We start from the raw sequence: 27734 nt of genomic DNA, 5'->3' as shown, positions 1-27734 counted from the left end.
TTGTCATAAAAATTTGTTTATTTTAGCTCAGACTAATAAATTTAATTTTATCTTCTTTTTATCTTTTACATTGTTTAAGCTGAGGCTCCATAGACCCTATTTTTGTTGGGGCATGTTGCCTCCATAATTTAGGATTGAAAATTAATTTGGGGTGCTTCGTGTGCTACACTTATGGAAACTTCAGGCTTGAGGAATTTCAGCCATGTGTTATGTTAGTCGTACACTCAATTTAACTTCATTGGTAGATGCTAAAATGAATCTGCATTATCCTTGTTTGAAGCCCTGTTGTGCTCTGTGGAGAAGTGATGGGTTTGGGTTTACATTATCACTTCTCATTTTCAAACTGATTTTTTTTAAAGGACTACTTATTTAGAAATTGGAAAAGATGGGCAGGGAGAATTAATTGAAGAAATGAGGCTTGTTTTTACAAATAAGCCATGTTAGAGTTACCATCATTAATATCAAACAAAATCTGAGGTGAGATACCTATAGGAATTGTGAGGGGATTTTAAAAGTAAAATTAGCAACATTTTCCAGATGGGTTCTGTGCATCTTTAGTGATACGAGTGAAAATGACAAGGCAAATTAGAAGTTTCCTCCTAAGGTGAAACATCTGTAGGAATTTGAGGAAAATCAAAACAATTTCAGCAATATTGGTTATTTTTCTTCTTCTAAACATTACTGTTCAGACAGAGGGAATAAAGAGTTACCGTATACTCATTGTATCTCTTGCCAGTGAAATTGTTCCAGTGCTAGAGAAAGGGAAGGACAATGTTCTCCAAGCTTCCCTCAAAATTACCGTATTTTCTACTTGTTCTTCATTCTTTAATATAGGATTCGAGAGGAGGGATTTATTTGAAAAAGCAGTTCTTTCTTTTTCGTCTTTGAAGCTTCTTTGTGTAAACATTAGCTCTGACAATGGTCTATTGATTTAGATGTGAAACTGCCAATTAGTTTAGATACCTAGAAGAATTGGGATACCAGTTAGCAGTTCAGTTCCTTCAATTGGCAAATAAGGACAGTGCCTAATTGATGAAGCACAGCATTGATTATTAACTTTATCTTCTTGTGGGAATGGTTGGCAATCGGAATCCTCTTCCTCAAATTCATTAAGATGCTTGAAATGGGAAGTGATGCAGGGCTTCATCTGAGCCAGCACCCATCTGATATAATCTCCCAAACCCATTTTGAATGATAAAGTGCACTCTTAGGTTCTTGAGTGAAGACATTCATATATTTCGGCTTCTATCTCCAGTTAACATATTATCATAGCAGAATAACAACAAGTGGACCTGCAAGAAAACGTTGCCGTACACTCTCAGGGATGTCCAACTGGTTGATTATGACTGACAGGTAGATCCCTGATTGAAAAAAAACAAACATTGGGATGATAGTCTCCACCCCCCCACCTGCCCTCGCTCTGCCCTTCCGTTGTGTCTAATGGGCTTTCGATTATTGTTTGCGTGTGGCAACAACTTCTTCTTCCTAAAAAAAGCTAAACAACTCTGGCATCTCCCCCATTCGAATGACAATGGGTAGATCATTGCCAGTTATTTTATACTGGGAGTAGATCGCAGTTTCTTGGGAGTTGGATGTGCCTGTTTTAGTATAATAAGCTCTTAAAGGGACTTAAATCAGGCAAATTCCTTCCTCTGTTTTTCAGTGGAGGTTTTCCTCCTAGCACTCAACATTTTGTGGCTTCTGAAGACCACTCTAGCATGCTCATTCTTCACTAGAGTCTTTTAATTTACAAACATGGGGTCTGTTTTGGTGGGTCTCTTAATTTACAAACATATATACTTCTGTGTCCCTGCAGTGTCACCTAAATGTGTACAAACCACTCTTTTATTCTGCCCCCACCAAGCTTCTAAATCACTTGAGTTTGCTATTCAGTCTATAAACAAGTGGGCTCTCCAACTAAATGTTGCAGTTAAGAGTGCTGGTGTTCAGGGTTACAGCCAGCCATGCCTTTCTCTAGGATACTCCATTCCATCCCATTAGTCACTCAGCATCCCATGCCCAGTCCACATTTTTGCCTGTGTTTGATCTTGTCCTTTCTCTAAAGAGTGTTTGTACAATTGCAAACTTGAGTTTCCCCAGTCCACTGGCTGATAACTTCCTCTTGTCCATGAATGGAGCTAAGGATCCATACTTGTAGAATGATATCACTATCAGTATGAATTTCTGTTTGTTTAAAAAGCATTTAAATTATGTGGTTCTTTCCCACCTCATCCCCCACATCCTTGCTGGACAAAAAAGCAATCTGTTTCCTGTTTCAAGACCTGAGATGACAAATAAGCCCAGACAGTCACTCGTGGTTACCCATTGCAAGCCAGACAATTGTTTTTGATTCAGCGTTTTTACTTTGACTTCCACTAAGGACTTGCACTTCCATGTTAAATGAGATGTTACCATGTCATCAAACAATTCCTCCTTTTAGAATTCAGTGAAGCATCAATCTTCATGCCCCATTGGTCCTTGCCAAACAACTAGAGTTGGTAACATTAAGGGCACACTTTGACCTGCCGTCTTTTGTGAAGAGCAAAAGGTCTAAGAAAAGGCATTTTTTTAAAAAAAAAAAAAGTCAGCAAGATTGTTTGACATAGCAGCTTTTCATGGCACAAACAATGGATGGAACAGCATTTGCATAAAACTCATTAGAAAAAGTGCAAGTTTCATAAATCTTGTGATAAATTAGTGCGATATCATTCGAAAAGTGATGCATTAATTTTAGGGTAAAATGAATGGCTCTGTGATCATTGTAGGTAATTAGGAGGCTTCTAGGTAATGTAGAGAGGAAATTATTTTTAAAAGGCTTTCAGTATGGAAAGTCATTGCTCTTGGACTAGGGTAGGTGGGTTAGGGAGAAGAAACTGAGGAGTTGCATGCCCCATTCTTGTATTCTATCATTTAATTTTTACTATTTGCTGTGGTTTCGTAATGTTTATCCTGTTTATCATCATTTCAGTCTTAAAGCCAGAGCCTAGGATGCATTTTTTTTTTGCTTTCCTTGTTTTTCTGTTTCTTTTGCCTCCACTCCCCTAAATTTGGCAAAAGTTAATTTTCTCTACAAACCCCAGTGAGCTGTCACAATATTTCTACTAGAGTTGTAATCAGCAATGCTTTCCTGCTGCTTATGTCCTCACTGGTACATTACTGATGATCTCTGCATGAGTGTGTCAGTCTGCAAGAGTGAGTGTATTAGAACAGTGCAGTCACACAAGACACCCAGATAACATTGTTTTCAGGGAAATAACAGGAGCACTGACGGAACCTGGGTGTTCTGTTATCACTTCTTCCTACTTAGGTGGTGAGAAACACTTCCATTGTAGCAAGGACCCTATATCTTTGCTTGCAGAATGCAAGGTTCGTTTAACCTTGGCCCTGTATACCTGAAGGAGCGTCTCCACTCCCATCATTCAGTCTGGACACTGAGGTCCAGCTCTGAAGACCATCTGGCGGTTCCCTCACTGCGAGAAGTGAAGTTACAGGGAACCAGGCAGAGGGTGTTTTCAGCAGTGGCACCCACCCTCTGGAACGTCCTATTGCATTTGCTAAGGCTTTCTTCTGAGTAGATTTGCAAACGGGGTTTGAGGAAGTCAAACAGTGTTCTTTTTCATCTTCAAAAGGAAGGGGCAGAAGCTATACAATGTGCTTTTCTTAAAAGTGGTTCTGAAGTGCCCCTGCACCCGCCCCAAATCACCCTAAGCAGGGACTTGGCAGCAGCGTTGAAATGCTGTGAGCTTTGCTCTACCTCACAAACTGGCAGAAGAGCCACAAGTGTGTGGCACATAGTGTCTTCTAGGTCAAAGGAGTCGGCCTCTTTCTCCAGCCTCTGCTATAGTGGCTTGACCTTCACTAGTATGCCCAGGGTTGAGTGCAATATGAACTTGTATCACCTTCTGTAGGCTCAGATGGGGCCAAATTTGCTTTCGACTTGTCTTAAGTGAACAGTTAATGCACTACTTTTTATATATAACTTGAAGATGTATTTATTGTAATATATATATATATATATATATATATATATATATATATATATATATATATATATATATATATATATATATATATATTTCTTGAAGGGAAAGTGTCCCAAGTTGTTTGCTCGTCTCCTAGTAAATGCCCTGCAGGGCAGGGAATGCTGCGCAAAAAAAAAATTTAGAGAGCCAGTTTGGTGTAGTGGTTAAGAGCGGCAGACTCGTAATCTGGGGAACCGGGTTCGTGTCTGCACTCCTCCACATGCAGCTGCTGGGTGACCTTGGACTAGTCACACTTCTCTGAAGTCTCTCAGCCCCACTCACCTCACAGAGTGTTTGTTGTGGGGGAGGAAGGGAAAGGAGAATGTTAGCCGCTTTGAGACTCCTTCGGGTAGTGAAAAGCGGGATATCAAATCCAAACTCTTCTTCTTCTTCTTCTTCTTCTTCTCCTCATCAGATGCCAAGGAGATAAATATACAACTTTCAGAAGGCATCTGAAGGCAGTCCTGTATCAGGAAGTTTTTAATGTTTGATGTTTTATTATGTTTTTATGTGTGTTGGAAGCCACCCAGATGGGATGGGGTATAAATATAGTGTTGCCATATTTCAAAAAGTAAAAACCAGGACACCCCAAAAGTTTTTGAGCTTTTTTTGAGAGAGAGACTTGCCTAAGATCCAGGACAAAGCGCCATCTTTCAGAAATCTGGACGTATGGCAGCCCTAATAAATTATAATATATGCCTACTTCAGCAATTGTTGCTCATTTGCAGTTTTTCTATATAGCCTTCCCTGCCCCTATTTCACTTTGCTTCAGTCATTTGTGTGCACAGCTCTTTATGTGGTACCAGAATACGGCATCTGGTGGTGGAGGAAGAGTTCTGGCAAAGAAAGACCAGCTTACACTTTTGTACCAGTGAAATGCCCCACATTTTGTCCATAACATACTTGTACCTCAGCTGTGAAAACCTTGCAAAAAAACATGCAAGAACAAGAAATAATTGCTTTGAAAGAAACTATCCCAGACTACACTTTAATAATGAGCTTGCTGAATATTATTTAAATGTTAGCAAAGGTCAACTGTTTAAAATGGGAAGTAACCAAAAAGCAATAAGCATATATGTTGGGTGCCATTAATGTCAAGTGATGAAATCAATGGAATGAAATCAAAGGAAGAGTCAAGACCGGATGCAGAAATGCTAAAGTGTAATCTCTGTATTCCAAAACACGCACAGTCCATTTGTTTGTCAAGAAAATTATTTTTCCCAATGAGTCTTATCTGGTGTGGTGATCTCCAGCTTTGGAACATACATATTTCACTAAAACATGGAACTGAACAGAAAACCATGGGAAAATTAATTCTGGGCTTTACTTGTAGAGACACAATAAAGGAGGAATGGATCAAATCCAATGAATTCAAAGGTTGGGTTAAAGGAATTGGAAAGAAAACTGGCAATGCTATATAAAAATAAGAGACTCAACTGTAAGCGAAAGGCAGCATAGATATTAGTATTAAACAACTCTTGGGCAGTGGTGGAAGGGGGGTGGGGGGCGGCCAGCCCCGTGTGCCATCTCTCAGGGGGGTGACAAGAAGGCACCTCGTGGGGGGGGCAACAGCGTGTACTGCCGCCGCTGTGTATGGAGGATCCCACTGCTGCAGCCACAAGTGGAGGACCACGCCACCGCTGCTGCAGCTGCGAGCGGAGGATCCCGCCGCAGTCCATACTGCGCTCAAGTGGCGCCATCAGTATTGGCAGCACTGCGCATGCACCGCGCATGTACCCCTGGGCGGTTTGCCCTGCCCCTTGACAATCCTGCACTGGGTGCCGGAGAGCCTTCCTTCGCCCCTGCTCTTGGGGAATGTGTAAGTGTAAGAGAAGATAGGTAAAGGTAAAGGGACCCCTGACCATCAGGTCCAGTTGTGTCCGACTCTGGGGTTGCGGCGCTCATCTCGCTCTATAGGCCAAGGGAGCCGGCGTTTGTCCGCAGACAGCTTCTGGGTCATGTGGCCAGCATGACAAAGCCGCTTCTGGTGAACCAGAGCAGCGCACGGAAACGCCGTTTACCTTCCCGCCGGAGCGGTCCCTATTTATCTACTTGCACTTTGACGTGCTTTCGAACTGCTAGGTGGGCAGGAGCTGGGACCGAGCAACGGGAGCTCACCCCGTGGCAGGGATTCGAACCGCCGACCTTCTGATCAGCTAGCCCTACACTCTGTGGTTTAACCCACAGCGCCACCTGGGTCCCTATGTAAGAGAAGATAGCTGCACCAATTATAAACTTGTGTTTCCTTACTTATTCTACTTTTATTATTATGAGTTCTTATTCAGAAAGTGGAGAAATAACTTTCTCTTCATTAAAGCACCAGCTTTCTTTTCTTGCTGCTATTGTGGCAAGTTGTGTTTCCTGCTGTCCACTGTCTTTATGTAGGTGAACTTGTTCCAGATGTGACACGCTGGCATTTTGAATGCCGTAAGTGGGAAGTCTGCGTGTACAATTTACATTGTATTGAGACAAGAGAGAAATCAATTCAAATTCATAACTGGGTGCAAAATTAATCCATCACAGTTTTTATGCGCAGCATTTGAAATTGCCTGTTGCTGTGGACGAAAGCAAATATACTACCTGCTGAAGCCTGCCAAAACATATCTGGTATAAGATGTTTTGCTGAAGTGAGTCATAATTCATGAAGCAAGTGTTATCAGCTGCGTGTCTGAACCCTGCATGCGTGTCCAGTACTCCTGTGTACTCAGGGCACAACCCTGAGAGGAATCTTTTGCTGGTGTCGGTATGTGCGCCCATTATGAGTAAGTGTTTACCCTTAACCTTGTGCCCACTAAAGAAGTTACACACACCAAGAAATAAAGAACAAATTATTTATTACATAGAAGTGAAGAGAGACAGAGTATATGGATGTTGCTTCAGATAGCAAGGTTACAAATATCCAGGCAGCAATATGATCATTAAGCATTCACACACCTTTACTCTTTAGATTTAAGAGTAAAAGAATCCCTAACTACCAAAAAGCCTAGAGAGTAAGCACAGCAATGTGCCATAAACTCACACTAAAGAAAGAGGAAAATGCCAGAGGGTGGGTATACCTGATTTTGAAGCGTATTGGGACACAAAGTTAGGGGTCAGAGGCCTGTGTTTTCTGTGAGAGGTAAGCTCTCATCATAAAATTCTGTACCAAACAGGCCACAGAAATTTGTCACCCATTCTTTGGTTTGTGGTTCAGCAAAACATAGGGCTAGTCTTTGAGATTGTTGAGGAGCAAATAAGCTTTTTCAGATACTGGACCATTGAAAATCTGGGGGTTAAAAGAGTTTTTTGCTATCCTGAACCCCTGGCCTACCTGGCAGCAAATTACTGGGCCAAGCTCAAAGTTCAAGGGTCAGTTCATACAAGCAAAGTCCAAAGGTCAGGAAAAGCAGCCCAGGGTCAATCCAAGTAGCCAAGTCTGAAGTCCAGCAGTCAACCCCGATTGTAGAGGTCCATCAACATGGATAGTTGAGCAGATACAGCACCTCAACCCTGCTTCCCTTTTGTGCTTTACCTGCTGATTGCAGCATCTGGGCTTGATGAGGCTGATGACCCTCACCTGCTCCAAGCCTAATTCAGCTGAGGAATCACACCCTTCCTTCCAGAACAAACAAGCCCTCAGCCTCCTAGAGCACGACTTCCACTGCTCCCTACATCTCAGAGCCCACTACCTCTGTGGGGAGAGAGGCCTCTTTGGCTCTGGTGGTGGGTCCTGCTGCCATGGTTCCTGTGGATTGACCTCCATCCCCTCATCACTCTGTGAATACTTCCTTCCTTGCCCCAGTGTGTCCCAGTCCTGGCTTAAACCCCTCTTTCTCCTCCCCATCACCTTGCCAGTTCATGAGAGTGGCCAACTATTCTCTACAGAGAGGGGAGATGACTTCTTGGATGAGTGAGTATTACTTTGTACCATTGTCTGTTTATTATTCTGTTTACTTCACTAAGCAGAATAATATTTGAAAATACATGACCTTAGTGAGAAATGACAAGCTGGTTATCTGTATGCTTCCTGAATCATTAGTTTAGCTTCGGAGGAAGATTCCTTTGCCTGTGGAGAACCCAATTCTTTCTTACAGCAGGTGTCACTAAACTTTTCTGGTAACACAGACTTTGTGTGCTGATCTTTCACATCAAATATTAGGGTGTCAGGATATTAAAGCATAATATAAGGCAACATTTATAATGAGGGTTAGTGACAGGGTCAAAGATAGCTCATAATGGAGGGCCTCAAGTTTTGCTGACTGTACTGATGCCATGATCTATAGGAATAAACCAAAGATCAGTTGGCACACACTACACAAGAGCCTTTGTAGTTTGTTTGAGTTTCTAGATTCAGCTCTGTAAGGCTTGAGTTCTATCCACAATGATATATAACTTAGTTAAATCAAGACTGGACTAATGTAATGTGTTGCATATGGGGCTACCTCTGAAGAGTCTCTGAAAGCTTCATTTGGTCTAGAGTAAAACAGCAAAGAGGTGACAGCGAGTGGCGCTGTGGGTTAAACCACAGAGCCTAGGGCTTGCCGATCAGAAGGTCAGCGGTTCGAATTCCTGTGATGGGGTGAGCTCCCGTTGTTTGGTCCCTGCTCCTGCCAACCTAGCAGTTTGAAAGCATGTCAAAGTGCAAGTAGATAAATAGGTACTGCTCCGGCGGGAAGGTAAATGGCGTTTCCGTGTCATGGAAAGGTGTTCACAGGAACACATTTCCATGAGCAAATGATACCCATTTAAGAACACTAAAACTGGTTACTAAAAATTCCTTGCTGCTCTCCCCCCCCCCTTTAAACTGTTTTAATTGTGGGTTTTAAATGTTAGATGCCACAAATTCTATTTTATAGAGAAATGCTGGGTATAATTATCTTACACAAATAAGTATTGCTGATATCAATATTTCTGAGTATGTTTCCCTTATGTATAAATGGAATAAAATAACAACAGTACCCCAGTGGCTCTTTGATTTCCCCCTCCTCCCCAAGTAAGATGAAGGATTTCTTATCTGCTCTCAGATTTGTGTGAAAGAAGAAAAGGATTATGGAGACATTATCCATCAATGTCTTCTTTAAAGGTCTTTGAAAAGACTAGGTTTCCAGGAGGAATGCTGAGAGAAACTTGTCAACTTTTATAGGCTGATATGCCCAGTTCAGTGTAATAATTGGTATTTGCTATGTTAGAAATTTCAGCTTTTGGGATGAAAACAAGGCCATTAGACAGGTGGTATGTATAATGAAGGGGAAGTGACATACAAATATACTAAGGTCATACTAAGTTCAAATACCAGAGAATGTAAGAATGCATGCGTGTGAGAGAGATAGAAACTGTGATCGAAACAGAGTGAGCAAAAGGAGACAAGATAAATTGAGATTATCTAAAGAAATCAGGACCCTTAACTGCCCTGTCTGACTCCTGAGAGGAAACAAATGGAGCCTATAACTTTACAGTGTGAGAAGATCATTTGTCCATGTTTTACAGTCTTTCTACTGACTCTGTTGACATTTTGTGATTTGTTCCCAATAGTGTCAAGCACAGGAGAGAAAGGATGCTCGTTTCTCTCTCCCACTTTATCCATGTGGCCACGCTACTCATTGTGTAGCTATACTTATTTTGATAGCTGGGTCTCAGCTATAATTTGTACAGGTTTTCAAAGGAACCAGGACTTGGAACATGTGAAAAATAACTTGGGGTATATGTGAAATATATGCAAAATGTCACACTCCCTTCTGAGTATTCACGACTCCCGCATCCACCAAAACACATCCACAGTTAAAAGCAGGGCATCCCGATCTAAGAGCTTTGTGTATCTGCACCTCTCTCTCATTTTAATGAATCAAACAAGCACTAACCAATCATGACAGGGATTTGTGTTTCTGTATGGGGCTCTACCTTGATCATTACTGTCTGAACAGGTCAGTAGTAGCAGAACTGCTGAGGACTACCCTAATTTGAAGAGCAACTCTAGCCTATATGATCAATCCTCAAAGCCTTCATGTATGGAAGGAAATAGGAGTGTACATGGCCAAACTTTGTGATTGGCAGGCAGTATGAACCCCCAGGTTTGTCCGGGCCCAGCATTACTACAAGGTGTGACTGGAAAGTTCGGTGAATGGTCACAGAAATTGAACAGCGAGAAATATTCAAACATACATGCCTTACAAGCCTTCAATGTAGGCCCCCTCTGATACAATGCACTGTTGACAACATTCATAAAACTGTTGGAAACTTCTGGAGAAGTCCTCTTTTTGTACTGCTTTCACTTCCATCGTCACAGCAGCTTGGATGTGTGACATGTTGGAAAATCTGTGCCCTGTCAGTGCAGATTTCAGTTTTGGAAAAAGAAAGAAATCCGGTGGGGCCAGATCGGGAGAATATGGAGGGTAGGACAACTCAATAACCTCACTAATGATTTCACATGGAATATGCAATTTTTCTGCCATCATTTGGATGGACAAACACTGACCCCGTATCAATAACTCACAAACTCTGTCAACATTTGCTGCCGTTCTGCTAGTCGGCAGTCTGCCAAACTGAGGATCATCTTCGATGGTTTGCTGCCCTAAGAAACACTTAAACCACTCATACACTGTCTTTCAAGTTACAGCTTCGTCTTCATACACATTTGTGAGCATTTCGTGGGTTTCTGATGCCAATTGTATGTTCGAATATTTCTCGCTGTCCGATTTCTGTGACCATTCACCAAACTTTCCGGCCACACCTTGTAGAAGCCTGGCTTTCTCCCTTTTCCTCGCTACAGTACAGTACATTCTGCTTGTTTTAAGGGCAGGCTGCAGTTGAAGCTACTGACCTCAGAGACCCTGACAAGGAAGACACACTTGTTTCCTCAGCCTGGCACTGTTGATATCAGACTGTGCCTTGACTCAGCCACACACCCCTTTCCACACATTACTGGAGGCAGCCAGCTCCATAATACAGGTCTGGCATGGTAATGATTCTGAATTTGTTTTGTAACAAGGTTTTGATGAAGGGAAGAATAAGGACCCCTTAATTTCATTATTAATGTTTAGTTGTTTTTTCTATTTATTCATGCAACCCCAGTTAAGGAAATAGCCTACACTTCCTGTCCCTAATTTAACAAAGCAAAAGGCTTTAATACAGCATTAAGTCTTTGTGTGGCTCGTGTAAGAGGTTATTCATCTCCTTTTAATGAATCACCAAATAATCACTAAATCAGCAACTTACATTCAGCAATCTCATGTGCTCGACAAATATTAATGAATTGAACTTCACAATACCTCATGGAGGGAGGACAATATTAATAGCATTATGTTTCAGATGAGAAAATAGAGATGCAACCACAAGGAAATCACACGGTCATGTGAAGGCTTTGGCACACTTAGGAACAGTAATAAGTAATTATTCTGAGGCCTCAATCTGCATTGCAAATGGGTCTTGCTTTTGTACTCGGTTTTGACTGCCATGGTTTGCCTTAAAGAATCATGGGAACTTTAATGTAGTCAGGTGCCGAGAATTCTGTTAGCAGGATTCCTTGGGAAGAGGGAATAGCTATTAAAACAATTTTAGCCTGTAGTGTGGATATGCCCAAGTCATATTCCCATTCTTTTCCTTCTTTAAAAAGAAATTATCAGATAAGATTTTGTTTGTATGTATGTATCATTATTATTTAATGTGGCAACTTGAATGCTAAAGCTGGTTGAATGTCAAAGCCAGGCAGCTTCCAACATTCTTAAGGGAACTTCATTGCTGCATCCCAGTGAAGTTCTCTTTTTTTAAGGTCAGGATGCCCTCTAGTAATGTACAGTTACTAGAGTTACATCACCATCTTTTTAAAGTGTTGAAAGTTGGGGCAATCTCCATTTGCTGCCCTGATCTTCTGCCGTCCTTGCCATTTTGCTCTTGCTCATCTTTATGGCATTGCTTTGCACCTGGCTATGAACCATGCAGAAAACATTTCCCCCAGCATTGTTTCAAGGCTTCCTTCTCCATATTTCACGATCTTTCCTCAATCCACTGAAAAAGTCAGTTGTGTTCCAAAAGTGCCTATGTCTTGTCCCTTCTTCAATGGCCTTCCATAAGTTTGTGAAAACCTTCCAGTTTGAGAAAGCTTTTCAGTTGTAGATTGTTTCACTCTGTTGGATTTACTCAGCTAAATTAGTTTGGGGGGGGGGTTAAAAAAAATTTAGTCTTGAAAGTGTAGTTTAGCACCTTTCTGAAGTTAAAATATTTATTTATTTATTTATTTATTTATTCATTCATTCATTCATTCATTCTCCACCCATCTGGCTGAGTCTCCCCAGCCACTCTGGGCAGCTCCCAATCAAGTGTTAAAAACAATACAACATTAAATATTAAAAACCTCCCTAAAGAGGGAATACCAAGAATACCAAGAACAAAAAACAGCATCACAACAACTCTTTGTATATAAGATTTCTGCACATAAGAAAACCATCAAATTCAACACGTTAGATGCAAGCAATGTTTGGAGCATTTGTCTCCAATGAGTTGTAACCTTCCCTGATCTTTCTATCCCACAGATACGGGTATGGTGCAGGGGGCGGGGGGAGCTTCCATTTTTCACACCCAGCTCCACTCATGCCTTTCCCTGGGCTGAGAAATGGCCTCTGGCAACGGAGGGGCTTTATGTGTGTCACATGGTTTGACCTTGGGCTGGAATTCCACAGGGTTTCCCTAGCTTTGATAAGCAAACCACGCTATGCATTTTTAGCCATTTCATCTTTGCACTTCATGATTCCGCCTCCACCTTTTTGAGTGCCTGCAGGGAAGAGAGAAAGAGAGAGAGAGGTTTTCTCTTTGACAGCAATGAAATCAAAGTACCTGCTGTCTTTCGTTTGCCTTTTGCTGCTTCTCTTCTTTTGTAAATCTCTTTATTGAAAGCTTCATTTGTTTGAAAAGCATATGCAAAAGTTTGTTATTCTTCAGTCCTACGCAACCACAATAGCCACAGTTCCATTGCAGGGGTTTGTTTTGGGTAGCTGTTTCACAAAATACGCTTTTAATGTGTAATTTTGAAACATTTGCCATGTTTTCATGTAAAAAATACATCAATGCAATATACTTTGGTAACACGTATTATACAATACAAGTATATCTAGTTTAGGATTGGCTGCAGCTCCCCTAGGCATGTATGCTCATGGCTGCAGCTCCTAGTACACGCAGCATACTGGGGGGGGGGGGATTGAAAATAGAACTGTCAAAATCATAATGCTTTCCTGTAAATCTATATTGCAACTCACATTTGGAATACTGTGGTACAAGTGAAAGTGTAAACAGCAGACATTTCTCCCTTTAACTTGTCCTGCCATTCCATGCTTTCTTCATCTGGGCAGCCTAATTTAGAATGAAAAGCAAAGCTTTTTTGTTGCTGCTGCTGCTGCTGCTGCTGTTTTACAATTGGGAGTCAGAATCCATGCTTATCCACTATAGAGGTCTACCATTCGGTCATGGTTTATGTTCTGCTCAATCCTGCTCTACACTATGCAGTGCTGGCTTCATTCTTGGCCTTTCCCAGCATTGTAAACAAAAAAACAACTCTCCCTAGGTGGTTTCTTTAAGCAACCCTCCCCGCACCCCATAAACCCTGTCTTTAGGGGCCTCTATCATTTATCCACCTATCCTGAGCTCCTAGCTATGGGCCTATTGTGGTACAGCTGCTCCTTTCCACAGCTGCTTTGTTGCCTCACTTGGTATCTGGCCCTTTTTATTTTTTTTATTTTTGCTCTCCTGTTTCTGAGCAGAAGAATCACGCAAAGTGATGATGGAAGAGAGACACCATGTGTACTTACAGCAAAAGTCTTGCCCGAGGCTTACAGCCTATATACTGTAGTTAGGTACTGCACTCGGTTCTTTGTCATACTGCTCAAGGTTTCCATGTGATCAGGATCCGAACTGTGTTTGATACACCTCTGCCTTCATAGCCCCGGTACACTAGTAGTGGATGGAAGCAGCTATCTTGATTCACAAAACAAATGTCCTATCACAGTGGTTTCATTGTGGCAAAGTTCCCTCGTAGTTCTTCCATAGTTGTGTGATCTCATAAATGCACCCCTTTTAGTGAAACTGAGAACACCTGGGGGAAATGGAACATTAACTTTCATTAATTAAATCACACAGGAGCATATTTATAAGACAAATTGTAGGCAAACACAGCCTTTTGGTGACGCTTCATTCTAAATCTGTTTATATCCACCAACACTTATCTGCATGTTTTGTTGGCCTTATTCCTATGACTGTTTAGAAGATATTAATATTGGACAAAGCTCAGTTGACTCATCAAAAGCTCATGGCATAATTATATCTTGTGTCTGGTCCTGAATGGTAAGATCTCGGCAGCTGGGATATTGGAAATCAGATGCAAACACCTTTTTATTGCCATGAAGAATATGTTTCTGCCTTTGGGGAAGAGAGAAGGAACAAAAAACGAAAGCCTGTGGTTTCTGACGCAAATAAGAAATAGACAATATTCTCTTCTTAAAGTTACAAAAAGTATACTTTTAAATGAATTATTTCAGGAGAAGTCACTTGCAATTACGTTTGAGTGCTGTGCTGGTTTCTTTTTAATGCTAAAAAAAATGATGATTTCTGGCAGTGGGTAATTGTTGATGAATGGATAAAAAGTGATAGAATTACAGGGTTGGTGACAGCTGATGGTGGTGTAGACTTGGCATCCTTTTATTATCCACAGGTGTTCTGTTTCTGAGCCTTAGGATGCTCTGTTTTTACTATAATTGTTACACAAAACTGTCTACACTTAACCCCATCTCCATTGCGCACGGATTCCACAGTGTAGAGGACTATTCCAGAACTTGAGATATGTATTAGATAGCAACAACCATGTTTCCTATTGCGCCTCATTGCACTGTTAGGGAAAGGGTGGCTAACCTGTGATCCTGCAAGTTGATGGTTTTACCAGGGATCACCCTTTGGCAAAGATTGGGGGTAAGCTATTTTGGTTTTGCACAATCATTTCTCCATCCCCTCATCGGAGGGAGAAGTGAGCCCCTGAGATCTTGCATTAATACAACACAGCTCTTCCCTGGTCCTACAGTATCAAAGCCAGAAAATTCAAATAGCCACAGCATTTCTCAATTTGGTAGTTCTCTAATTCCCGGGAAGGGAGGAATCCAATGTCTGAACAAAGTGTTAATAATACAGTACCTTTCTGTGACTTGAGCTGCACTGCATAATTCTTCCTCCTGGATTCAAGTTATAATTAAGTACAGTATAATTGAATCTGGTAATTTAATGCTGAAAACAGTGGGCTGCTTCTGATACTTGGTACAGCTATACTTGGTAAAAGAGTGGAATTGCAGCCACCCACCTTGCCCAGTATGAGTGCTCTAGGTCCACCAAAAATCCAAGCATGACAATCACATTTTCAGAGTACCTGTGTGAGAAAAACAATGTGTGCAGTCTAGGCATGAAATGTGCAGCAGACTTAAGGATGCACATTTAAAAGGTTCTGTTGTTAAGATGGAATGGGATTAATTTGGATGACATTGACTGTGTTTGGAAGCAGTGCCAAGCCATAGTTTAAACAATGTGCGCAAACTTGCCCCTTTCCACCATGCTTTCCTTCACCTCTGTGGTCACAAGGAGGGGGCTGGAAACATCAGTTTCCTGCCGTTTTATATTATGCTAGAACTGGGATCAACTGCATTTAGTTTTAACTATGGTTTGTCTGAACAAACCAAGATCGCAAACTGCCGTATGAAGTTGGCTTCTTTGGAAAACCGTAGTTAAAACCAATCACACTTTTGTTCCTGCTTGGGCATAGTGTTTATTTGAGTTACAGGTAGGTAGCCGTGTTGGTCTGCCATAGTCGAAACAAAATAAAAAATTCATTCCAGTAGCATCTTAGTAAAGGTAAAAGGACCCCTGACCGTTAGGTCCAGTCGCGGATGACTTTGGAGTTGCGGTGTTTATCTCGCTTTACTGGCTGAGGGAGCCAGTGTACATCTTCCAGGTCATGTGGCCAGCATGACTAAGCCGCTTCTGGCGAACCAGAGCATCACACGGAAATGCCGTTTACCTTCCCGCCGGAGTGGTACCTATTTATCTACTTGCACTTTAATGTGCTTTCGAACTGCTAGGTGGGCAGGAGCAGGGACCGAGCAACGGGAGCTCACCCCGCCACGGGGATTCGAACCGCCGACCTTCTGATCGGCAAGCCCTAGGCTCTGTGGTTTAACCCACAGTGCCACCCGTGTCCTTACTCCAGTAGAGACCAACTAAGTTTGTTATTGGTATGAGCTTTCGGGTGCATGCACACTTCTTCAGTTAGTTTGAGGTTAGTTGAAAACAGAAGCAAATGCTTCCCATTGCCTTATGGTGACACTAAGGGGAGGAGAAGGGAGAGGGGAGTGCCCAAATTTCAGACTCATTCACGTAGCACTAAAACTGTCATTTTAATATGTAGCTAATATGCCATGAGTGTGGAATCCCAGCCCCCCCCCCTTTTGTGGCATCCTACTCTTGCAACCTCATGCTGCTTTCCAATATTTTGGCACTACCTTGTTTTTATGTGTGGTCCTGAAAACCATATGCATTCTTGGTTTTGATACGGCCCCAAGAAAAAGATCCCTGCACATAATTTCCACCCCAAACTTCAATTTTATGAAAATACAGGTCCCAGTGAGTGGAGTGTGCAAATGCTACTGAATCGGAGGAGGAATGTGTATTGGTCTATTGGTTTGCTATCTCTGTGTTCTTTGCTGAAAGTCTTGCATGCCCATATATATATATATTTTACTCAAGAAGATGCATGTATGCCTTTCAACTTTCCTGAGATTGACTCAGCTGGAGGGTCTGCCTCAGTTCTGAGCTAATTTAGCTTTCCCGTGTGTAGCAATTCCTTTCTGTCAAAAAAGTGCAGTTTCTTCACAAAGTGCCAACTCAGCAGAGCAAGGTTAACTTACCAAAAGGAAACAGTTTTTTAAAATTTTTAGGAGTTTGCCACAGAGAAAGCCCAAATTGCTTGAAAAATCTTTCATAGAGCAGGAAACAACGTTGTTAGAAGCTGGATAGCGAGTTTTCAAAACCCAGCAATTGCTTTATTGGGGTGGGGCAAACTAGATGATTAGCCAAGGGCAAGAAAAAAGATGCCCAGCGGCATTTTCAAGTCTAGCAAATTTATGGTGACAAGAGCTTATTTTCATAGATACTGGAGGTAAAAGAGTAACAGCGAGGTACAGCAGGAGGGGGAAAAATCTGTTTTATAGTGCAGGATTAAAGGCTGCTTCATATATTACATTGGCAGTAAACCTGGATTTTCTATTTGAAAGATTCTTGTAGCAAATCCTTGTGCTTTCATGAGTGCGCTTAAATACTACATTTGCAAGCACATGTTGATTGCGTTCACATGTACACATAAGGACAGAATTTGTGAAATGGTGCTTGTGAAGCTGTCCCATTAGAGATTGCTTTGCTTACAAGACTCACCTCCTGCTCAGGTGGTTTTGTAGCACAGGGCTTCAGAAGGGGAGCTTAACAGTACTGGAATCTCTTGATTGGTGCCTTAAGGCTGTTGTTGGGTAGAAATAAGCTGAGAATAATAATAATACCTTTATTGTCATTGTACAACCTGTGTACAATGAAATTAAACGAGCCTCCCTCCCCCAACACACCACCTCGCAAGTCAATTTTGCTATGTTATTTTCTGTTCAACAGCCTAACAGCCCACGGATAGAAGCCATTTTTTAGCCTGTTGGTACGGCTGATTATATTTCTATATCTCCTGCCCGAGGGTAGAAGATTAAAGAGGTGATGGCCAGGGTGTGAATCATCCTGAGAATTTTTCTCGCTCTCCTAAGGCAACGATCCCTTGCGATGTCATCTAGTGGACTCAAGGGACAGCCCATGATATCATGTGCTGCATTCACCACCCTCTGTAGAGACGTTCTGTCCATGGCTGTCAGGCCAGCATACCACACTGTGATACAATATGAAAGGACACTTTCTATTGTGGACCGGTAAAAGGAGTTCATCAGTTGTTGTTTAACATTATTCTTTCGCAAGACCATGAGGAAATGGAGTCTCTGTTGGGACTTTCTGACCACCAGAGTTATGTTGATTTTCCAAGTGAGGTAGACTCACTTGGAATTTAAAGGAGGAGTCTATCTCCACACAGCACCCCCTGATATACAACGGGGCAGGTTCCCCTCTCTTCCTCTGGAAGTCCAACACCATCTCCTTTGTCTTACTAATATTTAGGTGCAAGTTACTCTCTAAGCACCATGTAGATACTTTTTGAACCTCCCTCTTGTATGCTGTTTCATCTCTGCCTGCAATTAGGCCCATTATGGTAGTATCGTCTGCAAACTTAAATTTCAAATTTCAAATTCAAATTTATTGCGGCTATAAGCCCATAAAAACATAAAATATGGAATATATGACATAAAATTACAGCAAACCATAGACCCTGGAGTCATAGGGAAACAAACCACAATAATTACTGTGGATGGATCAGATGATATGCAGTCATATGTGTAAAATGAGTATAGCTAGGGACTTAACACACATCCCTGTGGGGTGCCAGTGCTAAGCTTCAGTCCCAATCCTCGCTGTTTGTGTCTGATCCTTCAAAAAGTCTTTAATCCAGTCACTGATGGTAGAAGAAAGGTCCAGATCCATCAGCTTTTTAATAAGAATGTCCGGGAGGATGGTATTAAAAGCTGAGCTATAATCAATAAACAACATTCTGACATGGCACCCTTGTAAAATGCAGTCTTCCTCCAGCTCAGAGATGATGGCTGAAGACTACCAAAAGTCTTGTGGTCAAAAAAAAATTCAAGGAAAATGCAAACTCCAGGTGGGGGTGGTTATAAAGTTGATCACCGATGGAAAAGCAGTGTGGGGGAAAGACTGTGCAAAAACAGCACACTGGAAAATGGTTAATTACTAGGGATATGGTGAAAGTTTGAATCGAGGGGTGCTCAATAATGCTAGTACCCTGCTCAAAATTCCCATGAACAGAATCTGAGGGAGGCACAGCCCACCTTCTGCAGGCTCTCTGACTACAGATTCTCTCGCCACACCTTTCTCACCAGCTTTTGTTTCTCTTGTGTCCTTGTAGGTTCATCGGTGACACAGCTGCTTGCCCGTGATCTAGACAATGACCCTCTTGTGTTTGGAGTTGTTGGAGAGGAAGCAAGCCGATTCTTTGCTGTGGAAAGCATGACTGGAGTTGTGTGGCTTAGGCAACCGTTAGATAGAGAGGTAATGAGTGCTGTTTAGCACTAAATATTACTGTGTATCAAGACTGCAGCGTGTTTGTATTCAGTGACAGAAAGGGACAAAATATGTGATACACACACACACACACAAACAAACAAACATGCCTTCAGATGTCTTCTAAACATCAGATAGTTTTTTATTTCCTTGACATCTGATGGGAGGGCATTCCACAAGGCGGGCACCACTACCGAGAAGGCCCTCTGCCTGGTTCCCTGTAACCTCACTTCTCTCAGTGAGGGAACCGCCAGAAGACCCTCAGAGGTGGATCTCAGTGTCTGGACTGAATGATGGGGATGGACATGCTCCTTCAGGTATACTGGGCCAAAGCCATTTAGGGCTTTAAAGGTCAGCACCAACAATTTGAATTGTGCTCAGAAACGTACTGGGAGCCCATGTAGATGCTTTAGGACCAGTGTTATATGGCATTATAATCCTACCATTTATTAATTTATAGGGTTTGGGGGGGTCTCCCTCAAATTTATAACTCACCAATCTTCCAGAGAAGGATGCAGGAATGAGTTAGGGAAAGAGCCTCCGGAGCAGTTGACAAGGAGAAAGGAGGGAAATTAAGAAACTGGATATGCACAAACTGCCTCCTTGCCCACTTGCAATTGGCCAAGCGGGTGGATCCATTTTCAAAGCAGGAAGCTCTTCCCTGTTGGATCCCGGCAGGCGGGCAGGAGCACTGGGCCACAATGGCATCCACCTGAGAGATGCTGGAACTGTGCTCCTGTGCGTTCCGGCTGGAAAAAAAAGACCTGATGATAGCAATATTGAGGTAGCAATACTAGGAAGTGTCCACATCCCAGGCCTTATATGTTGTTGTTTTTTTTTCTTCTTCTTATGTACAACCATTTCTGGAGGTTTTGTATCCTAAGGTCATGGCCTCAGGTTGCTAAAGACAACCAGCACAGCAAAGCCATGAGAATCAGAGGCACCGATATGGCAGTCTTATATTGAGTTAAGGAGGGGAGAATTGGTCAGGGAGAGCATAGTCGAGGTGGGTGTATGTTCAGCGTGCCTCAGTTCTGCATGCTGTCATTTGAGCTGGGGTACCTGCATATTTGAGCAACCTGGCTTTAAATATTTGCTCAGTCCTTAGAGGATTATTACTTAACTGCCTCTTGCTGTTTCTCTCCTTATTTAATCACTATGCCTCATGGTTGCCAGCAGAGGAGAAGCAACACAATTTCTGTGCGGTATTTGAAAAAGAAAGTCAAGCCACTTCTAGGAAGAAATGCCATTGCTGCTCATTCTTAATATTTTAGAATTACCCACCATGTACTCAAAAGCACCTTCAGGGGAAAATGGCAGTCGTTTTTTCAATGAAGGGTTCAGGTAGGCGGAATTAACAAATCATGCATATTAAGAAATAGCTGGAAATAGCTAGGAGAAAATAAAAACTTCCCACGTTGGAATAGTGCATTCCAAGTGTCTAACACACTTCACATACCTTTTTCTGGGAGAGAATCATGCAGTGTATAGAAAATAGTTGAATAATTTGAGAGGGGTAGAATAGATTGCACAAATGAACGGGATCCCCAATACAACATAAATGGGGAAAAAATGTACTAGCTAGAAAAGCAAGGTGTATGCTGCAGGATAGAGTTTTGCCTGAAGTCTACTCTGTCCGCTTGACTAATCTCTATTCTTGCCTGTCATTTTCATGTTCCACAACATTCTCCCTTTAGGTATCTTTCACCACTTTTACCCCTTCTTTGTTACATTGGGTGGAGGGGTGAGGAAAGAAAGGTGTGTGTGTGTGAGAGAGAAATAATGGAAGGAATGACAGTGTCTCTTCCCTGAGACAAATGGCTGACGTCTCCTTTATCCTTGGCATTTGGCTTTCACAGGCTGGCTGCAGGCATTGCCTTGAGGCAGAAGCTAAATTCCATGTAGGCCCTTCTCAGATCGCATTAGCCGAGCATTCATGGGAGGACAGCACGTGTTTTGGTAAACTGTCCTAACATCCCTCCCCCCCCCAAAAAATAAACAGTTATTGTGGCAAAAAAAGAAGGGGGGGGATGCAGGTCTTGGCAGTGTAGATTCAAGTTACTGACTGACACAAAGCCTGAGTTAGAAATCTAGTAGTTCATATACAGCAATTTCAGACTCTTATTAAATTAATTCCTTTCAATTGAGCTATTAGTCCTACATACTGTATAGGACTAAGTTGAGTCAAGCTATTGACTGTTGTTACAAGAATGAGCTGCAGGCTCATATACTTCTCCCTCATCTTTGCATAAGCAGAGGGAATTAGAAGCTCTTTTTTATTTGTGGGAAACTCTGGTTTGCTGTTTTGTTAGAATGCGGTAAACCATGATTTGTCACATATGAAACGTGAACATAAGAAGAGTCCTGCTGAATCAGACCAAAGCTCCATCAAGTCCAACATTTTCTCACAATGACCAAATGGATCCCAAGGAAGCCTGCACGCGGGGCATGAGCCACAAAGTGGAAGCTTTGCTCCCCTTGTAGCAAAGGGGGGGGGCAAGAGGAGGAGCAATATGAGCAATATGAGCATAAGGGTCACATATTTTGTTCTTACAGATGATGGTTTGTCATTACATCTGAATTCAGCCATTGGTTAAACTGGAGTATACTGAACCACTGGGTGAAATTGGAGAATTGCTAGCAAATTTTCAGGGTCATGTCATCCTTTTGATGCAACTTTGAGTAAATGGGGCACACTGATTTTGCCACCATATTTTCCTATTAATATTCAAGCTCAGGAAATTTGTATGTAATTTGAACGACTGTTAAGATAAATGCTGCTAGTCCTTTCTCTTTCTCTTCCAGAGTGGCTAGGGAAACCCAGCCAGTTGGGTGGGGTATAATAATAATTCTTATTCTTATTATTGCATGCTGGAACATTCCTGGATGAAACATGCATGCTCTTCTATTTCTTTTTCCACAGCTCTCAGTGCAAACACTAGTACTAATATGAACTGTTATATAAAAGATGGTGGGAGGAGTCTGCAGTTAAGAAAGTTGAGTCGCTCTCATCTGTGCACTCTCTGGTTTTCATGGCTATCTTGTCCAACCCTTGGATTAGAATGTTTTGCTACCAGTGAAGGATGCAAGTCAAGTTCCATCAAGACTTGCCTGCCATTAGGTCACTCACTCCAACCCCCTCCATATTCTTGGAAGACTATATGAGTATTGCAGTTTTGTGATGATTTTTTTTTTACAGTTATTCCCGGGGTGTTTCTTCATCTCCTTCCAGGTCGCAAAAGCATGTAATTATATTCGGCTCAAATCCAAAGCCTTCTATCAACAGATTACCATTGTGGCATCTCTAATTACATCTTTTTCTTCTCGTTCCAGACTAAGTCAGAATTCACAGTTGAATTTTCTGTCAGCGACAGCCAAGGGGTAAGTGTGACATTTGTTCCATGATATAAAATGGAGAGAAGCATAGAGCTGATTTCGATACTGTGCTCTGTAGGGAGGAGATTAAAGCTGCCGCAGTCCCTCCCTGTTCCTGAAGGAGTCCTCCTTAGGGATATAGGAGCACTGTATGCTTGTAGCAAGGGAAGTACACGGCAATGTATGAAATGGTGTGGAAATATACCCATCTGTTCCCTCATCTTTTTACATAAAAGTGTGTAAACTTCAGAGAACAGAATAACACCGGTATCTGAATAAACTTTTGGGTTTGTTTTTTTTTGCTACATAGGAGTACACTTTTTTTTTCTCCACAGGAATGTTGTTTCCCAAATGTGTAAGTGTGAAGGAAGAACTGACAGATTTGAAGACCTCAGGGAGACCATTTTTATGGCCAGTTCTGAAAAGGCTTTATTTTATTTTATTATTTATTTTATTATATTATATTTGTATACTTCCTTTCATCCAAAGATCTCAGAGCTGTTCACAGCATAAAAATACAAAATAAAAACACAAAATACATAATAAAAAACAAGCACAAAACAAAACAATAACCCACCCTCAATGCTTGTAGAGAAGCAGCTAGAAAAATGGTTGAAACAGAAGCGTCTCATTATGCTACAGAAAATTGTAAATGTTCAGCATTCTGGTAATATGTAAATAGTCAGATGTGAGACTTACATTCCTTCATTCGTGCTGTTCTGACTCACATTTTGACTATTCACTTGTTAAAGAGAGAGCTGTTTTCTGATAGCATAGCTACAGGAAAAGTGGGTAAAGTATTTCCTTCCATCAGGGAAATTTGCAATTAATGAAATAAGGAACACCTTTCAAAGCAAGCATTTTGGGTTTTCACGGTGCTTAGTCTGATTTTTGCTTTTAAAAGCATTATTGGCTGTTAGATTGGACTCATTGATCATGCATTTATCTTACTGTATTTAATTGTATATGATACTTTCTTTATTCTGTTGTTGTTTTCCTTGAGTTCTTCGAATTAAATGGGGTAGAAACAAAACCGCCTCCTAGATGTTCAAAGAGGGATACATGTGTGCAGCAAGCTCAGGAGCAAAGAGGGATACAAATAGTGGAAGACTGCATAGATTGTCCAATTCCCCACCCCAAATTCACAACCCCAATCTTGAGTTCCTGCCCTCTGAGCTCAAACCATAGCCCTCTCCACAAAAATTGTTTCACCCATAAAATATGGCCCATCTCAAATTGACCACTGAAAGGCTCTTGAATTGAAGAAGAAATGGGCTTAGAATGAACACCCGTTTCCCCATTGAAACCCAAATCCTCCTTCTCTGCAGTGAAGGGCTATAGGGTTTCCTTTATGGGTTCTAACTTGCTAAAAACAGCAGGATCTGAAAGGCCTTACGGTTCTGCATATCATGTGACAATAGGGGAAAAAATGCCACCAATATGAATAACTAAAATCTGTTCTAATCGTTTGGCTTGCAGGTGATCAAGGGGTCTGTGAATATCCAAGTGGGAGATGTGAATGACAATGCACCAAGGTTTCACAATCAGCCATATAGTGTCCGTATCCCTGAGGTAGGAACTTTATTTTCTCTTTTGCTTGGAAGAGCTTCCATTCCTAAGGGGGGGGGGCAATTGTTCCAGTTGATTGGAATTGGGTTGTTTCTCCAGTTGCTCTGAAGTAAGGGTGGTTTCTTCTCTTCATGTGGGTAGAGAAAAGTATGTTCAGTGTTGTTGGGACCATTTGTACATAAAAACCTTGTATTGCTTCTCTGTCATTACGCCATGTTTCTTTCAATGCCATCCGCCGCAACAGTCAGTAAGTATTTATGGCCATTGAGCAGTTCTGCAAACCTGGTGGTCTGGAGACCACCCTTCATGTGTGGGTGCTGCTTTTTTGTTTTCATAAGCACCTGCAGAGATAGAGGGAATGATAACTCGCTTCTGAGAAATATAGTTTGATGAGTGTTCTGAAACTTTTGTGCTAGATATCCCCTACCTCAACCCATTAACTGTAGTTCACATGATTCCATAAAACATGAGAATAATTGTCAAACCAAAGTGTATAGGGAAAACACGCTTGAGATTCAGAGGGGGCAGATCTTAGTCTCAACACTGTTTTTGAAAGGATGGAAGCAAGACTGTGTATGTGTCAGTCATGTGGCACTTGGCTGGGAAAAGATTTCTGAAAGGTTGCTGTTTGTGTTGGTGCAGATGAAAACTAGTAGATGTATTCCCCACGGAGTTCTCTCAGAACATGATGCTGTGTGAGGGACAGTTGTCCAAGGCTACCTTTGCAGTCCTAAAAAGTGCTGCTGCCAAATAGGCTGAATCTATTCATTTGTAAATGCCTGAATATGTACCAAGCCAGTTCTATTCAGGGGCTATGTATATAACCGGGAAACATCCCATTTGATAAGAAAGTTGGGAGGTCATGTGGATGAGCCCTTAGTTTCTGGTTTCTGTGCATGCACATTCTGCACAATTAAGCATCTTTGCACGGTCCTCTGATGTTGATTTCTGCAACCATTTTCTTGCTTGAGGCTGTAGAGGTTTGGAGCTTTTAGAGTTAACAAGCTCAACCGGTTGTCCCACCCACAGGAGGAAGAGCGTCACCGGATGCTCTGTGTACTGGGTACTTTGTAATGTGATACTTGTTTTTTTTCTGTGTTCCGGAGAACGGAGAGAAGGGAGAAGCCACCAACATGGCTTGCGTCTCTCCAGGAATGTAGATTTATGCCTTGTAAAATAAAACTTCTAGATTAGAAAGAAGCCGGACTCTGTTGTCTGTAATATGCTGGCATGCACACACCCCGTTGCGTGAGAGAAGATAAGAGAAGATAACTCTGCTGAATAGCACAGGAGACGGCAGCAAGGAAAAGCGCTTCAGTCAGGTACTCGCAGAGGAAGCGTGCCGGGCTCCGTTAGTGTGCAGAAATTGGTTTGAAGCCTTTCCAACAATCAAAAAACGCTTCAGAGGCATTCTGAACATTCTGCTTGCCATGCCCTTTAGTTAGTCTTTGCCTGGCCAGTAAGTTTTAAAGTTTGGATTTGAAATTCTTCAGCAACCAATCACATTTGAATACAGTTATACCAATTAGTATCCACCTTCATTCAAAGTATCTTTTTCACTTGTGGCTTGGCGTTCATTTTTTATCCATCCAGATGGCTTGGCTATTTTATTTGGTATGTAAAAGTTTAGATGTAGGTGTTGAAACATGGCATTGTGACATGGATCACTTTCCCAAGATGCAATAATGGGGCTGGAACACCTCGAGAGGCAGGTTTTAATGCTCCCCCTGCTTCTTTCTTGAACTAAACTGCCTCCACGCACCCCACCTGCTAAGTGCCCCACAGGAGAAAACTTGGCATGTGCTGTAGCCCCAAGATGAATTGCTCCCCTTGACTGCAATTTACCACTTTGAACTAAAGAGAAGAGGTCTGGTTATAGATCAACTCTGGTATGGCCTTGAATCAACTTTTTAATGTATACTGTACTGTATATAAAAATCATTTTAATTATTTTCTTTTCCTGAATTCTAAGCCCATTAATCAGAGATAGGGATACTTTCCACTTTCTCGCTAGATCTCCCTAGTTTAGTTTTTCTGGGTTGTAAACCATCTTGCCGCCTGATTTGGGCAGAATCCGTTTCTGCTGGGCTAAGCGTATGTATCTGTTGAGCGAGAGTGAGCAAGAGGGAGTGCTAAGGTAATTTAGAAGTACAAATTATTGCATTATCAATGGTTCATTAATAAGCTCACTACTTGGTATCCTGCTGAGATTAGACTTTGATCCTTTGCCCTACCTTTGCCAGATGTGTAAGAATCCTTCATTAGTCTGTGTGTGCTAAAATTGGCCAGGAAGCTAGGTTCATCTGCTTTAGAATGACATAAATTATCTGGATTGTTCCTTTTAGACTGCCTTTGAGTCAGAAGCAGCACATATCTTCTCCTAACAGCTAGGTTTTATAGCAGCCTTGCTTTTGAAGTCTGTGGTTTGGACACAGAGAAAGGCGTGTGACCCTTAATGCACTGATTCAACACAGGTTTTCTTGCCAAACCTCAATTTTTAAAAATGCTGTATTTTTGAATGAGCTCAGAATCTGGGGATCTTGAAAGTGGTGGTGGGGGAAAACAAAATTATTTGAAGTATAGATCTGTCCTTCTAAAAAACATTTATCTAGGTCTAAAATGCCTTGCTGCCAAGTAATTTGTTTCTATTTAGGGGTGACATTTCTTCTTTGCCTGCTAACTTTGCAAGGCTAGCAACCTTTAAATTATGCAACTAGGAGAAATTTATGTAGAAAATAGGGCATAACTTGACATCTTGAAGCTTTAAGGCGCCCACCTTCTCCATGCTGAGTGGGTACATCTCACTGTTGCCACCACTGCCCATTTGCTTGTACCTGTTGGGAACGACACTTGCTCGGAAATGGCGAACTCCAAGACTCCTGAGCGTCTCCCAGGAGGCCCTCTCTGGCTGGCATGTCCCTTCAGTCCAGAGTGCCTATATCTGTGACCCTTCTCTTATGAGAAGAGCACACAAGTCTTCTAGCATCACGCAGCAAGAAGAAGGAAACATCCGCAGATCTAAACTATGTTTATTTACAGTCTATATACAGAGAATATTGTGCTCACTGGAAGGACAGATCCTGAAGTTGAGGCTCCAGTACTTTGGCCACCTCATGAGAAGAGAAGACTCCCTGGAAAAGACCCTGATGTTGGGAAAGATGGAAGGCACAAGGAGAAGGGGATGACAGAGGATGAGATGGTTGGACAGGGTTCTCGAAGCGACTGGCATGAGTTTGGCCAAACTGCGGGAGGCAGTGGAGGATAGGGGTGCCTGGCATGCTCTGGTCCATGGGGTCACAAAGAGTCAGACATGACTGAACGACTGAACAACAACAAATACAGAGAATCCATTATCATGTCTGTGTTCTCCAAGCTCTGGCAGTATAAGAACCAACCTGTAATACAGCAGAAGTGAAACCAACTTACAATTACACACTTAGGCGGAAGAGGATAAGACAGTCTTCTGTTCCCACACTCCCTCTCAGACACTCATGTGAGTTATACTAACCACAATAGTCAAGCTGAAGCAGCAGAGGCTACACAAAATCCTAA

The 27734-nt window shown here is 41.9% G+C and overlaps 1 protein-coding gene across 1 annotated transcript in view; it reads left to right on the top strand.

Annotated features, from left to right (window-relative positions):
* CDH23 (cadherin related 23) overlaps positions 1–27734 on the top strand; it is a 364543-nt gene that overhangs the window by 43305 nt on the left and 293504 nt on the right. The window contains 3 exon segments of the mRNA XM_033149078.1: positions 19084–19226; positions 22572–22619; positions 24093–24185. Of these exon segments, the coding sequence (XP_033004969.1) occupies positions 19084–19226; positions 22572–22619; positions 24093–24185 (284 nt within the window).

Source organism: Lacerta agilis, chromosome 5 (assembly GCF_009819535.1).
Source record: "Lacerta agilis isolate rLacAgi1 chromosome 5, rLacAgi1.pri, whole genome shotgun sequence".
Lineage (NCBI taxonomy): Eukaryota > Metazoa > Chordata > Lepidosauria > Squamata > Lacertidae > Lacerta > Lacerta agilis.
This window is presented reverse-complemented; position numbering and strand designations above follow the sequence as displayed.